Source organism: Rhinolophus hipposideros (assembly GCF_964194185.1).
Source record: "Rhinolophus hipposideros genome assembly, chromosome: 19".
Lineage (NCBI taxonomy): Eukaryota > Metazoa > Chordata > Mammalia > Chiroptera > Rhinolophidae > Rhinolophus > Rhinolophus hipposideros.
This window is the reverse complement of record NC_138065.1, coordinates 44667654-44685571: the sequence shown is the minus strand read 5'-3', so window position 1 is coordinate 44685571 and position 17918 is coordinate 44667654. Positions and strand designations below refer to the sequence as shown.

The 17918-nt window shown below is 34.9% G+C and overlaps 1 protein-coding gene across 2 annotated transcripts in view; it reads left to right on the top strand.

Moving 5' to 3' along the window:
* RALGPS2 (Ral GEF with PH domain and SH3 binding motif 2) overlaps positions 1-17548 on the top strand; it is a 131051-nt gene extending 113503 nt beyond the window's left edge. For both annotated transcript variants that reach the window (XM_081026133.1, XM_081026132.1), the window contains 5 exons: positions 833-938; positions 2701-2793; positions 7308-7413; positions 9583-9674; positions 11839-17548. In XM_081026133.1, the coding sequence (XP_080882259.1) occupies positions 833-938; positions 2701-2793; positions 7308-7413; positions 9583-9674; positions 11839-11868 (427 nt within the window). In that variant the 3' untranslated portion in view covers positions 11869-17548. The remainder of the gene's footprint in view (positions 1-832; positions 939-2700; positions 2794-7307; positions 7414-9582; positions 9675-11838) is intronic.
* Positions 17549-17918: the final 370 nt, after the last annotated feature.

Below are 17918 nucleotides of genomic sequence, written 5' to 3'. Positions count from 1 at the left end.
TTGTAGGAATTCTGCAGCTCAGCCAGGTCATCAGAGAAGGACAGATTTTCATTAGTGTGTGTGTTTTCATTAACTCATGTAGAAATTAGTTGTGTTTTAAATATAGGACCTTAAATCAGTTGGGGAAAGATATTTAAATGTTTGGTTATTCTGTGATGGTTTTCTTAAGATACATGAAAAGGAAATCTTGGTTTTTGGAGTTATTCTTTCTTGGAGAGCTGTTAGGCTATCGTCAAACACTTCATGCATTGATAGCATTTAAATGTCATTAAAATTTATTGTAGAAAGCCATTTTATAATATGTTGTTATTGCTTTTATTCTTTCACCTATTTTAGAATTTAATGAAGCGTGGGTTTTCTTTTTCATCTTTTTCTCTTTTGAGCTTGTATTACTTTTATTTTGAGGTTTATATGCATAAATACTTCTAACAAATAGACTCCTCGTCTTTCCTACCAGGACATAAAGTTTCTATTGGGGGAAAAGTTCACAGCACTGATGCAGTGTGGCATGTTAAGAAGAAGAAAAGTCTTAAATCTTCCATTTAATCTTTATTAAAGTAAATTGCCCTGTTTTTTCTAAATTACACTTGTTCAAATATGTGATAAAGTGTGTGTTTTTTAATCATCTGCTGACTTTAATAATTTCCTGATTAACTTTTGTGACAGCTTAAAAATTTCAGATCAGTAAACCTTTATAATTGTCAATGTCCTCTCATTCTGAATAAAATAACAGTTTTAAAATCAAAAATAATTACATTTCATTTAAGTATCTACTTGATAACTACTGTACTCTAAAGCTTTTATATGTTTTTTCTTCATTTCATTATTATAGTTCTGCAGAATCAGAAGATTTGGCAGTACATTTATATCCAGGAGCTGTTACTATCCAAGGTGTTCTCAGGAGAAAAACTTTGTTAAAAGAAGGCAAAAAGCCTACAGTAAGATTTTATATTATATTTTAACACTTCTAAAAATATGCAAGTGTATATAAGCCCTAAAAAATATGAAGACAATTGAAATAAAACTAGATATATAGTATATTTAAAATAATTTAAGATATACACATTTGCCTCACCAGATTTTTTAAATGTAAATTTCAGTTAAATGGTATATTTATGGTGCTTAAATTAAGGTACTCTGGTACTTCTCTTTGCCCCCTAATATAGTTCTTATTCAAAATCATTTCTCAGAGAACCTTGAAATATATACTGTTAAAAAGTATTTGAGTAATAAGTTTAGGCAAAACAGAAAGAAACAACCCTATAAAATGGAATTCAACCAATTTTGTTTTGTCAGTTCTAAGTTATTTATCTCGGTAATGCTGTTTTGTTTTTCTCCATGAAATAGAACCCAGATATTAAATGTCCTCCATACCATAATTATATTAAAAAAGAAATTTGGCAGAACAAAGCTTTTCATATGTAACACAAAAGTTTGTTTTCCCCAACAGCAGTACAGTAGTTTGACAGCTAAACAAAGATTTTCTTTTCTCAAATGATAGTCTAATTTATCTAACTTAGAATAAAAACTTTGATATTATATCCACACTTAACATTTTGAAGATATGAGGGCTTCCTAAAATGTAAAAATCGTTTCCATCTAAGTGATCTGGTTTTGCTGCTTACATTACCAGCTAGTGAACTAAGAATAGCATGTCAATTGAGACATTATCACTCCTGTTGGTGCCAAATGCCAGAAATAGAGCAGTGAACATGTGCCTGCCTCATGGAGACGACATTCCAATGAGGAGAAATAGAAAATAAGCTCTTAAAATAAGGTAATGGGATGGAGAATGATGGGGTGAGGAGAGATGTTACCATAGCAAGGCATCTGAGCCGAGCTCTGAATGAAAAAGGTGAGCTGGCCATAGGAGGAACTCGACTTCAGGAGACAAGAAGCCCTGTGTAGTTGAAGCATTGAAAGTGGAGGAGGTGGGAGAAATGAAGTCACAGAGGCCAGGGTTGCTTGATGATGTGTTAGATGTGATGTATAAGAGAAAGAGTGGAAGTGGAGATCACTTCTGGGTTTTGGACTGAGCTGGGTGAATGTTGGGGACATTTATTGAAATAGAGAAAAGGGAGCAGGTAAGTCTTGGCCAAGTTCAGTTTGATATGCTTATTAGATATTTAAGGGAAGGTATCAGTTTGGCTTTTTAAAATACAGTTCAGAAAGTCAGCAGAGAGATGTTGGCCAGAGATAGAGATTTGGGAGTCAGTAGCATAAAGACAGTATTTGAAATATGGGCCTGGATGAGATACATGATCGATGGAGAAAGTGTAGTTGGAGAAGAAAAGATGGTTAGGTTTAACTGGGGTTGGGGTTATATCAGGGAGCAGGGCAGTGACATTAAAGTGTTTGGAAGAGAGTGGGTATAGTGCCGGACCATGCAACATAGGCTAAATACAAAGAAAGGAGAGGGGGAGGATATGGTATCAGGAGGCCGTGGCAATACTAGATAATATTAAAAAGTGGTAGGATTCTTGATGAGATCCATAATTATCTAAATGAAAGTACTGGTAGAGTATATTCAGTGGAAGTGATAGGAGTATTTGAGATAAAGATTTCAGAAGTGATATCCTCTAAGGTTAGGCTAAAATGGCTGGAGTGGAGCAAAGCTAGAGATCATTGACACTAAGAAAGTAAAGAAACCGAGATGCCAGTAGCGTTTCAGTAGTATACTCATGTGTTTGTCCTCTGCAGGTAGCATCCTGGACAAAATATTGGGCAGCTTTGTGTGGGACACAACTTTTTTACTATGCTGCCAAATCTCTAAAGGCTACAGAAAGAAAACATGTAAGTATTCTTCCTCTAAATTGTTAGCATAATTTCACAACCTCTTTAAAGAAAGTAATCCTAATGGGAAGTAACAGTTTGGATTTTTTTTCCATATTCTATTGAGCATTGTAATGGAATTATTTTTGTTTAGTACGACCATTACAAGGAAAGTCTTGGAATAACTTCCATATTTTGAAGTTTCTTTTTTGAATGCTATTTTTCCATTGCAAATGTCAAAACTGCACATTAGAAATATCTATCTTGGCATCAAAGCCTTCCCAAACCTGTCTGTCTTATTCAGAAAATGGTTGAGAACTGTTGCCTTGGAGTCTTGGTTCCTAATGTGTAAAATGTGAAAAATTGCAAACATCATCTAAAGAACTTTCCACCTCAACCTCTGATTGAGGGATTTTCCCAGCAGTGAAGAGGGATAATAGTTACCGAGGTTATTATGGTCCACTTCCTTGGGCTTCATATTACTTAAGCTTCTCTGCTTGTTTCTCCAAATGTAGAATCTTTCTATAAATCTTTCTTGCATGCTGTTTTGACTTTATGTGCCAGTGATATATGTTTGAAAGAATAATTTTCTGTGTTGCATTAATAAAACCTCTTTGAGAGGAATTTTATTTCTAAATCATGTATTTTGTGGGGGAATTAAGTGGTTTACCATACTGAGGAAAGATAAGCCACTAAAAAATAAAAATAAAAAATAAGTCCCTTTAATGCTTCTAAATTACCCAATGACACTGCATAATGCTTTATTCTCCCAGTTTAACCCTTTAGTCACACCAAAGGTATGTAAGTACATTGTTTGGTTTAAATGAATGGGAACTGCCATTGATACCATCACCTCTTTCTTTATCAGCCACACCCACAACCAGTCACTGTCCTGAGTTTCGTGTTAATCATTGCCTGGCTTTTCTTTAGAGTTTACCGTGTATGTTTACTGAAACGACACATTGCCTCATTTTTTAACAGTATCTGAGTGGAATCACATAAATTCTTAAGCACGGGCCTTTTTGCCCAGTTACAGTTTTTTTAAATGGAGTCCTCGCATTGAGGTAAAGGACTGTTTTGTTTTTTAATTCTGGTCAAATTGACTATATTGACCTCATACCCAAGAATATTACACACGTTAGTTTCACTGAAGTTTTTTGTAGAGTAATTGCCTCTGGTTAGTATTGCTGTACTCAAAGGGGAAAGAAAAAGTTGTAGCTCAGTTAAAAATCCTTTGTCTTCAGATATAGTTAACTGTTCACATAGCCACTTTGAGATACTTGGCTGGATTTCACTTACTTGATGATTGCAGAGAAGTAGTTATTCAAAATAAAATGTTTTTTTTTCCCTAACTTTGATTATGAAGAATCCAAATTAGAAAATTGATAAGGTAACTAAATTTGTCATCTATTACACATGTTAAATGTCTTTTTGTGTTTGACATTGCTACTTTACTAATAGCATACATACTATGATAGTTTGGGTTTTTTAATTATATAAGTTTTCTGATAAATCATGTACATGAAATGTTCAGAAATTAGAACATAGTGGGCCGTGAGGAAATCAAATCGAGTGCCAAGGAAACAGACTGTAATCCTCATGTTTTTTGAGGATATAGAGAAAGGTCCATGTTTACACTTAGTATCATTTTAGGTCAGAAGAGATAATGGTGCAGAATAAAAGCAATGAAGGAAAAAAAATTTTTAATTCTTTTCAAACAAAATTGAAATACAAATTGGAAGAAAATATTGGCTATACATAAGCAACAGATAAAGGATTAAAATCTGCTATATAAACACAGCACCACCTATGTAGTATTATTTCCAAAAATTTAACCTGAATCTAATCATGAGGAAGCAATCAAATCCAGATTGTGGGACATTCTACAAGATAACTAGCTTGGATTCTGAAGACCAAAATTTGAGAGTAGGTTGGGGAGAGGAGGACTTTTATAGATTAAAGAGACTAAAGAGTCTTGACAAGTAAATGCAACCTAGGTTACCTTGGTTAAATCCTGGAGTTCATTTCCTTTAAAAAACTATAAAAGTCATAATTGGGACAATTGAAGAAATTTTAATATGGACTTTATATGATTGTATCTATTAAATTTCTTAAGATAGTACATTGTGGTTGTACAGGAATATGTTCTTAGGAGATTCATGTTATGTTGAATGGGTTCAATGTTGTGATGTCTGCAACTTGCATTTAAATGTTCAAAGAGATCGAGCAAATGCAAGATGTAGATATGTGGTAATCATTGTAGCATTTTTTTCTAGCTTCTGTGTAGTTTCAGCCTCATCAAAATAAAAAACTGGAGGAGAAAAAAATCACTAATGAAAATACACTTCATATATGTATGTAAATGCAGAAGGAAGAAATCTGGAAGCCTACACACCTATATTTTTGTTCTAAAGTATACATTTTTTGCCTGTGAGCAGCAGAGTAGGCTTGGGAAGGTAGAGGAACTGGGGAAAGGGAAGAGGGATTATTATTTTGTTATGTCTGTATTTTTGAACGTTTTAAAATGAAAACATTCTAAAATATTTTTAATGAAAGTGTATTGTGCATTCATTGTAAAAAATTTTTACAGATATGTTTGAACCTATCACTATATGGTAAGGAATGAATAAATATTGTTTGATTAGTTAAATTTTGAAAACCAAGACTGCACCTGAAAAATCTGTAGCATATATAAGTCAGAAGGAATAAAACAGAACAATAGAGAAATGGAAAGGGGAGAGATATACAGAAAATGAAATATAAGTGGCTAATAAACATGAAAAGATGATCAACCTCGCTCGTTCTTAAAAATACAGATTAAAGAGGATGCCCTTTTTTGGCTATTAGGCAAAAATTTTAAAGACTGGTAACATAGCATTGGCCATGGTATAGGAAAACATAGGCTGCATCCACTGTTCACAGGAATTTAAATTAGTATTGTTTTTGTGATGGGCAGTCTGGCTAGTTCTGGTCCTTTGCTCTTGCATATAAATTTTAGAATCAGCTTCTCAAGTTCCACATAAAACCCTACTGGAATCTATATAGCTCAATTTAGGATAATTGAAATCCTTACCACACCAAATCTTTTTCTTCATCTCATAGTATTTCTCCATTGATTTAGGTCTTCTTGAATGTCTTTTAACTGTTATAATTTCCAGTGTGTCTTTTGTTACATTTGTTCCTAGATACCTTGCTTATAAATGACTTTTGTATGTCTAGTGCATATAATTCCAGTTGACTTTCATAGTGATCTTTTCCAAGCATCCTTGCTAACGTTCCTTATTAGTTTGGTAGATTTGGGTGGATTTTCAGGTAGATAATACCATCTGCGAGTGAGTAATAGCAGTTTTATTTCTTCCTCACTTTTTTTTTTACTTTTTTGTTACCTTATTGAACTGACTAGGTCATCCAGTTCAATTGAATGAAGGTAGCAATGGTGGGCATCCTTATCTTAATACTGATTTTGAAATGTTTTTAGCATTTTACCCTTAAGTATTTGTGTTGCAGGGTTTTTTTGTTTTTCTTTTCTCTTTCCTGCTTTGGTTTGGTTTTTGTGAGTTTTCTTGTTTATTTCGTAGGTACTGTTAGTGAATTAGGATGTTCCCTTCTATTCCTAGTCTATCACAATTATGCATTGTATTTTAGCAAATGCTTTTATTTTACATCACCTGAGTTGATCATATATTTTTCTTTCTTAATCTGTTAATATGATGATTTACTTTAATAATTTTTCTGAAGTTGAACTAACCATGCTTTCTTGAAATAAACCCAATTTAGCTGCATTAATTGACTTTTAACATTAAACCAGCCTCACATTCCTAGGATAAATCCAGTTTGGTCATCATGTATTAGCTTTTTTACATACTGTTAGACTCAGATTGCCAATATTTTATTTAATGTCTATCTTTTTTATTTTGTTCATGCATGAGATTAACCTAACTTTCTGTTCTTTTATAGCAGCCACTTTTTCATTACTAAAGTGTAACTTTACAAAAACCAGAAAAGTAACAAGCATGCTAAGAATTTTTTTAGAAATACAAGTAAGAATATATTATTAAGATTTGTTTGATAATACTGCTGGTTTATTAAACCATCAGGTTTAAGATAAAACTCCTGTTACATTGTACACCTTAAACTTAAACAGTGTTATATGTCGATAAAGCTGAGGAAAAATAATACTTCTATTAAAGTGCAAGTGTGTTTCCTATAAGAAAGGATGAGGGATAGCACAGTAATACAGAACAACATAGATGAATCTATCAATCCACTAACAAATCATGCTCTTTGGGAGTGAACACCAGGACAGTTAGATGTTGATGAAGAGTTGAAGCTGAGAAAGATCTGGAAAGCAGGAGGCTATCTAAAGAGGGCGTGCCTCGATGGAATTATGGTAAAAGGCCCAGAGTAGACCTGACCAGAGTCACGCCACAAATCTCATCTCTCACTAGGAGAAACTGAAAATATGATCTTTGACACTTAAATTTTGCTTAAGATGAACCATAAAGATAACCATTAATTATCTTTTTATCTCTCAGTTCAAATCAACATCCAATAAGAATGTATCTGTGGTAGGATGGATGGTGATGATGGCTGATGACCCACATCATCCAGATCTCTTCCTGCTGACGGACTCTGAGAAAGGTGAACCTTTAGAGTAACTAGAGGTTGAGGTGCTGCTGTGTGTACATAACTTTTGATAAGCCAAAACCTAGTTGAACTGAATTACTCGACCTGGGGAAGGTTTGTGTAGTTTTATCTCTTGGGAAATCCTTCTGTCACATCATGTATAGTAATGATACCAGTATTTTAAATGTCAGTTAATATCTATTGTTGATTTAATAAGCTTATTTAACAAGCTTATTTTCTTTGCTGCAGGAGCATAAGCTTGAAATTAAAAGCCCAAGTAATCCCTAGAGAACTAATAACCAGAAAGGGCAGGAGGGAAGAAGGGAATTTGAGAATCTGGAAGCTGCTGTTACTTTAAAATCTCAGAGATTTGCCATATATGCAGTACCCTTCGTTCATACCCTGAATTAAGTTATTATTCTTCAGTTCTGAATGTGATGGAGGTTGTCCTTTAAATGATTTTTGTTCCATTACTTTTAATTAAATTGCTTACTTGACTCAAAGCACTTTCCGAAGAAGTATAATTTTAATTATAATACTTTGCTTATAAAATATTTATGAATAAAATTATTGGCTATTGACCATAGGAGTTTTTTAAGTGGATTAAAGAAACTGGAGGGTGGGCTGTATGGAATCATCATACCCCCTGCCCAGGCCTGTAGGGAGACCTCAAGTGGTCGTCAGAATAGAGCCTAATGTGACTGCTGTTCTTCCCTTAAAACAACTGCCAGCTGTCGATAAACACCACAGAGGAAGCCAGAAAGGAAATTCCTTCATATCTGCCCAGAATCTTCCACTCCGGCAACTCACAATGGAAATATTATATTATCTTTTATTGACTGTACAATTACATTTTGACCTCTATTCAGAATGTATTTTATATCAACAGATATTCTGCTTTTAGGAAATTATGGTGTAAGTAAAAACTTAAGCAAAATATGTTGGATATAGACAATATCACTTGTGGCCAGCTTAATTGTAGAAATGCCTTCTGTTTAGATTGATCTTCATCTGAGTTCAGCCAGCAAAACAGTATTATTTGAATAATTAAACATTTGATAAAGAAAAACTATTGGGTGGTGAACACACAATGGGATTTATAGATGATGTAATACAGAATTGTACACCTGAAATTATGTAATTTCATTAACAATTGTCACCACAATAAATGAAAGGAGGGAGGGAGGGAGGGAGGGAGAAAGGGAGGGAAGGAGGGAGGGAGGGAGGGAAGGAAGGAAGGAAGGAAGGAAGGAAAACTATTGCTTCTAAAAGTGAAAAAGTTCTTTGTTAAAATCTCAAAGGAAAGCTGTGTAATGCCCAGGTATAGATCAGGCTTCTGGGTCATTGAATGCAGTTAATAAAGGAAAGTAGAAGTTGGTAAAAATTGGGAAATAAAAAAGAACGTAGGTTAATGAAAAAAGGGAATAAAGCTTAACTTAGGGCAGTCTATAGAACGTGAATCCTTTTCTCAGTTTATTACCTTAATATATATAACTTATAAAAATCCTTATTATTGGTCAATATATATGTAACTTATAAAAATCCTTATTATTGGTCAATATAAGGTCTACTAAATACACAATACAGATGACTTTCTAATTATCTAAAAGAGAAAAAGGTGCCTCGTCAGATTTTCTCAAAAAGCACTCAAAAAACCTGGAAATTAATAATTTTGACAGATGTAACTAAAAACTAAAGACATAGCTGGTATTGAGGTTGGCTGATTGATATTTAATCACATTAAATAGCTAATGTCTAAGTGTTAAACATCTAAAGCATTTTGGCCTGTAGACTCTTCATATTAACATCTAATAGTTAGATCATCTAAGTAGTATTGATAACCGATATTCTGCACTCTCATCCACACATAAAATCTAGAGAAGCCAAATAATTTTATTTAGATGTACTTTCCTCTAAAGAACATTTAAAGAGACAAAATTACTTCTCTTCCACTTCATAAACAGCAAAACAGTGGCTTTCTGTTGTCACACAAATGTCACATAAATGATGTCACATAAATGTAGCACAGAGAACTCTGTATTGGAAAATCACGTGTTAGCGAAATAGAATTCTGAAACTGGGAGCTCTAGTCATGTTTTATATTGCTCTTTGGTAGCTGCAGAATTACTGTATGTCAAAGTCCTTAAATTTTAATTATTTTTCCCTTGTTTTTGATAATTTTAGGAAACTCATACAAGTTTCAAGCTGGCAGTAGGATGAATGCAACGCTGTGGTTTAAGCATCTGAGTGCCGCCTGCCAAAGTAACAAACAACAGGTGAGCATTCCTCTCAACCCTCATATCGTCCATAACGCGAGCATACATTTAAAAAAGGCCCAAAGAGAAGTAAGTAACTAGACTGACTTTCTGAATGAAGTAGGCAAGTGGTTTTGTTTTTATTCTTGTCGACAGTAGTCAACAAGACATGAAACCTACATTTTAGTGAGGAGACGGGCAATAAACAAGTGAGCAAATAAAATTGCAAATAGTGAAAGCTATATAAAGAAAGCAAAATAGAATTATGTGATGTAGAGTGATAGAAGTAGAGACAACTTTAAATAAGTAGGAGCGAGCAGCGAAGATCTCCCCAAGGAGGTGACATTGACATGGATGAGAAGAAGGAATGGCCATGTGAAGATTAGGGCAACAGAGATCCAGTAGAAGGAACAGAAAGGGCAAAGACTCTGAAGCTGGAACTCTACATCTTTAGCTAATTTTGAATAAAGTACTATCTAAGTTTATAAAGCTTATAAAAGTACTTTCCACCCTGTGGTATCAAGACCTCCTTTCGTATTCCTCCTTTCATAACAGAGGAGGCATCAAAGGCTCAGCGATGCCCAGTGACCTAGACAGGGTCAAACAAGTGAAAAGTGCTGGACCTGAGATACAAACTTTCTTCATCCTTTAGCTCCATTCTTTTTAAGTATCATTGGAATGGGCCTTGTTATTTTTATTTCAAAAATATATAAAAGACTAATAGCAGTATTTGGGACCACCTTTAGCACCTCTATGAAGGACATGAAATGCCATAGAGCAAAAACTACTCTCTTGCCCTTGTCAAGTTAGTGTCTGGGGCAGAATGAAAGAAACAGACCTTCTTTTGCCTAGACTACACTGTCTAGGACTCAAGTCCATGCTATATATTTTCTTTAAATGTAGCTTAAAGTACTAAGTGTCATTTTTTAAAAATCGCCAATTTCAAGATTGGTCTAGATACTGCATATACACCAGCAGAGAGGCTCAATTTCTTTTACTGTATTAGTGGACCTTCCTGCTAAAGAAGTCAACCAAATGTGTATAAATGGTTTTTATTTGTTTCCATATTTTGCAAGAATCAGAGTAGTAGCAAATTTATAAATAGAAGCTATGAAATTTGAAATTTTCTAGTAGAAAATTAATTGACTCAAATACACCTTAAATCACATGCAGGGAACTTAAGAGGAAATAAAATTTTTACTTTATTTAAATATGGGTTTCTTATAACCAGACCTAAGAATTTATACTTTAAGGTAAGCACTTGAGCATTTGCATTGTATTTGATTTATAATTCAGGTAAAATAATTTTTCATTCAGAAACTGACATGTGTAGGAGATGTTTTTTTTTTTTTAGTATGTTAAGTTTTCAAAAGACGATTGCTAAAGAGAACTGTCAAGCTGTTTTAAAGGACAGAGAAATGACCACTGATGTATGAATAGCTCTATCAGCACAACTTTGGAAAACAGGTAGCAAAGGTTAAGAACGTTTTTTTAGTCCTTGACTAGAGGACTCATCAACTACTTTTTAAAAATAAAAATATTCTATTTCAAAGACTTATTGTTGAATATCAGACTTGTAAAGAAATCAAATTAAATTTGATCCAGTCTATAAGCAGCAAATTTTTCTATTACCTATTTATTTTCCAGAACTTGTCTAACAATGAGTTTTATTTTTTCATATTTAATTTTCATGATTTCACAAAGAAATTTTTAGTAGTATTTGCTATAAAATTATCTGTGCTGGATTTGAAAATTTGCCTGTACAGATTCATTCTAATACATGTAAATGAGAAAATAAGTGATGCCAAGCACGTTTGTCTGGAATTTCACCCTACTATAGCCACACTTTTTCTTTTCTCCTTCATTTATTCACTCAATGAGTATCTCTCTACTGAGGCCTTGTGTCGACAGAACACATGCTGTCTTCACCCTTTCTCCCTTCCAATTTCAGTTTATTAGAGAGTATTAACTCATCTCAGTGATTTTTCCTCCAAAAATGCCCCAGCCTGTTTTATTCATGACTCATAAATGATTGCAGTACCTTCTATCACATTCCTTTTTAAAAAAGATATTTTTAGGTCAGAGAGATTTTAATATTTGGGCTTACTTAAAGAAAGATAAGAAATAGTACTTTGAAAAACAACTTTTTAAATACTCTCAGTTTGTAATGCTTATATTTTTTTAGGTTCCTACAAACTTGATGACTTTTGAGTAAAGGCCTAAGAAAGAAGAGAGGGGAACTGTTGCTCCAAAGTGAGAGCAAGGACCTGATGACAGAGCGCCAGCTAAATACCAATCCTGTGCCAGGAAGAGCCCCAAGGTTCTGTCTCAGCCTTTGGAGTTCTGAACCAAAAAAGCACTAATGTCAGGGAATGAAGTGAGACATTCCCAGAGAACAAATCGGAGTTGCAAAACAAACTGCCATGGACCATGCTTCTTATCTCTGAACTGACCTGTGGAAACCACTGCCTTAAAAGAATGAAAGGAAAACCAACATGAAACACCAAATAGTGTGTGTGAATCTTCTGGCGGTGCTGTGCTTGGAATAGATCGTAGCTAATTTGCATTTCTTTTAACTTGGTACTAATTTTGGAGGGGGGAATCGCCGTTTTTAGATACACTGTAAAAAGGAAAAACATATTTCTAGTGGGTTAGGTCAGGAGCTGGTTTTGCACCAAGGTGTACAGATACTCTTAAGTAGCAGGATTCTACCAGCAGCCTACCTGAAAGGTTTGCTCAGCCTCCGTGAGTCCGCAGCCTCACTCGCTTTCTTACAGAAAGAGTGTAGGAATTAGAAATGTTATAATGGGAGTTGTTGGGCTTTGTTTGGGACTTCGGGAGGGTTTTTGTTTGGTTTTGGATGAGGGAAGATATTTTTAAACACTAAACTTCTGAAATTTAGTACTGTATGGGGAACATTACTTCCTGCAGGAGGTATAAAGGCTGAGTGTTCACATGCCAGACACTTTTTTCAAGTGGGCTCCGGAAAACACGGTTTTTTTAAACCAGGTTGACGTGTAGCCTTGCTACAGTGATTCATCCTGTACCACAGATCTGCCTCGGAGGGAACGGGAAGCCCAACTTAAACTGTTCTGAGACTTTTGCAGTAATTACATTTTACAAGTTAATTGGATTATCCCTTCTACCAGCCACGGGTGATTTTTATCATCAAGGTGATCTATTGATATCTCATCAGGGTATTTTTCTTTTACAGTGTTTAATGTGCATAATGCCAGTTTTTTTAATTATTCATTTTCATTATTTTGTTCAATATGAGGTCCAAGGATCACATTTTTAAAAAGATTCCACATATGTTTGTATGCATTTTCTTAGAAGGCATACAAAATAATTTTAAAAGGGAAAAAGGTGAAAGGTTGAGATTCTGGGAATCTTTCCTTATCCAGCTTTCCTTTATTGCAAGACATTTTTCTGAAAACTTACATGCATACATACAGATACTGGTCCCCACTCTGAAACCGTATTTTGTCAGTAGTTGACCAAGCAGTTTTGTAAGAGCGCTTCTATGCAATAATGCATTTAATATCCAAGATAAATGGTGAATTACCAAAAGGAAAAAGTTTGAAAGTGAGATGCCTTAGAGTTTTAACAAAAACGGGCATTTGAAAAAGGGTATGTGTTGGATGTTATAAACTCATGAGACATAAGTTTCAGCAGTGGCCCAGCGTGAGAATTGCTTTGTGACTAATATCTTCTCATAGACTTCTGTTACTTTGGTCTTCACATAAAATTTCTCACATTTGTGTTGTTAGAAAATGTTACACTTTTTTTCTCATAAGTATTTCACCCTTAAAATTTAAATAGGAAGTGTTGCCCACAGAATAATTAGCTAGTAATCTATCCAAAGGGAAGTAAAAGAGCTTTTTCAGAGTGCTAAGTTTTTAAATTTAGTTTTCTGTTTCAAAGGATATTAAGAGTTCAGATATTTTTCTCATATAGCACAGTTAGAAATACCATTATTTCTGGTTTTGTGGAAAATGACACGGGCTAAAGAGGGCAGCGTGTTGCTTGTGCTGAATGATTTTCCCATGAATGACCTCCTGAGCTTAGCCCACTTTGGGTGCATAGAAAGACACCATCCGCGTAGCCAGCAGTATTACTGTGTAGACCTTGCACATCTTACTTTTGTTATGCATTTTTTAAATTCTTTAATTTGTTCATTTCTCTTCAGAAATAAGTGTTTTTAACAGTGTATGTGCTTTTTTAAAAATGTTGTGGATGAGACCCCTGTGGATTTTTTATTATCGTTATTTTGTTTGTCGTAAATAAGCTAAAGTAGGTATGTCATAGGTTAACCGTATCTGTGGAGATATGCAACTGGAAGTCAGAGCCTGACGTTACACAGTTTTGCCAAAGAGGGAGCTAAACTGGAAGATGTGTTTGATATTTTCAGTTCTAAACATTAATGGAAGCTTGCAGAGTAAGAATAGTGTTCAAATTTGGTAAATAGTCCATATATAGAATTGTGGCCTCTGACTGAGCTGTGCTGGAGTCACCATTGTTTCTTTGTCTTCAAATTTGTTCATTCAAAAGATTAGTCATTGCTTTTTACGATTATTTTAGCATTGAAGCAAATGGAAACCAGTAAGTGAAGTGGATTAAAATAGTGTAGGTGAATTTTTGATCTACAGCACACCAAATGATACCTAACAATTCAAGCAAAGAAAAGATGTCACTAAAATATATTAAATATTTAGGTAGTTTATTAGTGGGCTGATGAGTTTATTTCCCTTTTATTAGACCTACCCTTTATAAATTAGTAAATCGGTGACTCAAAAGCTTGAAATTTCCATCATTATTAAGTTCATTTGTTTCTCTCCTAGCCGAGAAGAACTCATAGAAATGATAATTTAAATTTTAGCTGGTTTATGATAAGCATAATGACTGTCATATTATACGGCTTGGTGAGTAGCATATAATATTAGCCAAAATACAATTTGAGATACATGTCATTTAACATTTTATTTGAACATGGAAGCTTATTTTTCATATGGAAGTAACATACCAGTTTTTAAAATATAACTGTAAAAATAACTGCATAATGACCTTCCGGAGCACTGTTTTTGGTTTCATGTCCCCTCTGTGTTTGGGCACTGCTTATTTTTTCAGAGGTCTTCTTTTTCTACTGTAACCTCCAAACTGTGAGAATTGAAAGAGAACTGATCAAACACACCTTCCCATTTTGTTTTCTTCACTATGTAAATATTGTTTGTGTAAACGTTACAAAAAGGGATCCAAACAGTTTGAGTTGGAGTATTTTTTCCTCCCTAGGCATGTGCTTCAATGACACGTTTTTCCTGTGGAAAACCCATGACTGCTGCACTACCTTCTAGGGACCGTCTCGGCATTTGGTCTTTCTGTGTGTCAAGAATTGGGGTGTTTATAGAGGCAAAGTTTTTATAAGTGGCTTTATTCCTCTTCTAGGAGATTTGTAAAGGAGACCAAGGAGCGCTATTCTAGAAGGAAGAATGTTTACAGTCTCTAGTGTGCACACACTATGTATTAGTTGAAACTGGGGCCCTCTCAGAGCAGCCTAGCCTAGCCTGTTGATCTCTTCAGATTACTAGAACTTTCCTTGCCAAATGACTTGAGCAGAAGTCTTTTTTTTTTTTTTTTTTAGCTTAGATCTATCTGTAAGCTATATGCCTTTACTACTGAAAACAAAACTATAGGGCATCTTATTAATTGGAAGTCAATAATAATAATAGATTTAATCCATTAACTTTTTAAAAGAATATATCCACTGTTGAGTTTCCTCCTGTTGTTGCTTTTTTTTTTTTTTGAGGCACATTCCTTGCCAAGCAGCTTTTAAACCACCATATTATCTTCTTCTGCAAACAAGGGGTACCAGTGTTGCTTAACAGAAGATAATCTTTAATAAAAGAAATCCTCTGCTTCAAAGGCTTTTGAAATAATTGGATCCCTTTTTGGAAACAAAGATGAATTGGACTGTGGCTCCGTGGGACAGTGATGCCGCTGTCGCGTGAATAGACGACATAAAGCCAGTGGTGAGGTTCGGCTGACTTCCCAGTGACCTTTTAGGGGTTGCTTTTATTTTCTCTCTCTCCTTTTGTATTATTCCTTTTAAACATAGTAAATGTATGATTTTACAGCCAGAGTGGTATTCTGTTTTCTTCTAAGTTTTGAGGTACAAACATTTAATCACATTGAGGATAATTATTCTCCATTGGAAGTCATCCTTTTCAAAATGATTGAAGTACTTTTTGCTTTTGCTCCCCTAAAAATGGCTTGTGTCTAAAGTGACTGTGTGTTTTTTTCTGTTCAGAAGATCCTAATGAAAGGTATCTGTGCGTGCAAACTCTTAAGCTTATTGAAAACAATTTCATTACACCGGTATCTCAAGTTGTAGTGTGGGGAAAACTTGGTCAGTGCCTTACCAATTTGTAGACCAATTCGAGGGCATGGAGTATGACAACAACCATTTGCCCTCTTAGCTCCTGTATTTCAGGAGTGTGTGCTGTCCCTCTCTCACAGCTGACTCCTTCTCACAGCAGGGCTCGGAAAGTCTGTGCGGACCCCTCCAGGTAATTGTAGCATTGCAGTCCTCTTTGGTTTTCAGTCTTTTAGCCAGGCTCCCTCCCTGCTCTTTCCCTCCTTCCAGGGCAGGAGATTAAAAATAAATCCACCCAAATCCACCTGTAGATGAGCACTCCTAAGAACAACTCTGAAGAGCAGCCATCTGCTGAGTTCATTTTGGGCTGTTGATTTTTTTTAAGCATAGACTTAGTTATAAGGCCTTTCACAAAATCTTTGAAAGAATATGATACAGCCAAAAAGAATGTTTGGGTTTTATTAAAGCTGATGAAATCGTGTAATGAGAGTCTCTCTGACCAGAAATAAGATTTAGTTTGGTTCATTCTTATATTTAAATAAGACTCAGAACAAACAGGCACTCACTTAACCTACCAGTTACTGTTTACTTGAAAATACCATGGCAGGAAACTGAAAACAACTCTAACATATAAATTAAAGGGAAAGTAAGAGACTGTCCTAGCTTTCCCAGTAAAAGCAAAGCTTGGGAACGTTTTGCTTTTCGGGGATTGTTGCAAGATCTGGAACTACTGTTACTCAACTGAGTGAAGACGCTGGTTTCAAAATTTTTGAAGGGGCTTGTGTGTTCCAGAGCAGGCAGGTAAACATAGCCACATGACAGGTTAACTGGTCCTTGAGTGTTAGTTATTAGCAGAATTTAAATTTTGATTCTAGTCATTTAGACTGCAAAATAGTGGTGAGATTAAAGGAACACATAATTGGAGTGCTTTGGGATTAAACTTTGTTTTTAATAGACAAGCAGAAAATTTAATCAATATTAGCTGTGTTTTAGATATCAGGTAACAAATGTTAAGTTTCCCCTGAAGGTTTCACCTGGTAGAACTGTTCACAAATATAGTCCAATAATTATTGACTTCCTAGGTCTGACAGAGTAGCTGATAAGAAGTCTCTAGACTCTCATGAGTTTCTACACCTTGAGTACTTGAATTTTGTGTAAAACACAAAATTCAGTGTTTTACATCCTGTTGAAATGTGTGTGTGGAGGGGGAGGGGGTAGGGTACTTGTTCATGAATTAATCTAAAGGAGATAAGTGACTATAGAATAAATGTCCAGTGATGACAATGTACAGGAAAACACAAGCCATTTTTATTGTTTATCCCAATTAACTTGAGGTCCTCTAATGACTAAGCACTCGATTGCACTGTGACTTCCCTGAGTGATGTGCAGCTTGGTTCCTCTCTCACTTTTTGTTTCTGTTTAACATGCAAATGTGAGTGTGAGATCTTTGGTGTGTTTGCATAAGCTAACTTAAAATGAATTTAAGAACAGTTTTCTGAGATATTTCTACTGAAATAAATTGCTTAAAAATATAGGCTGTGCGAGGATAATTTATTACCATATTTACATTTTTATCCTTAACTTTGAAAGTGCATTTTATCATGAACTTGGAAATAAATCCTCTAACTTGATTTTTTTCCTTTCTAAAGTAGTTGGCATGGTTTCTGGTGGGAAGGAGAAGCTTCTGTCTGCATCAGCTTCAGTTGCTCTTCTCTATCGCAGAACAAGGATGGGGGAGAGGGGTCAAGGGTTTATTTCCAACTACATCTCCCCACTCTGAGGATGATATATGAGCAGCCCCCAAAGGGGCTCTCTGTGCTAATACTGAATTCCATAGATTCTCAGACATGACTTTTTTCACATTGGACCATTTCTGAAAACAGAATCTCTCTCCC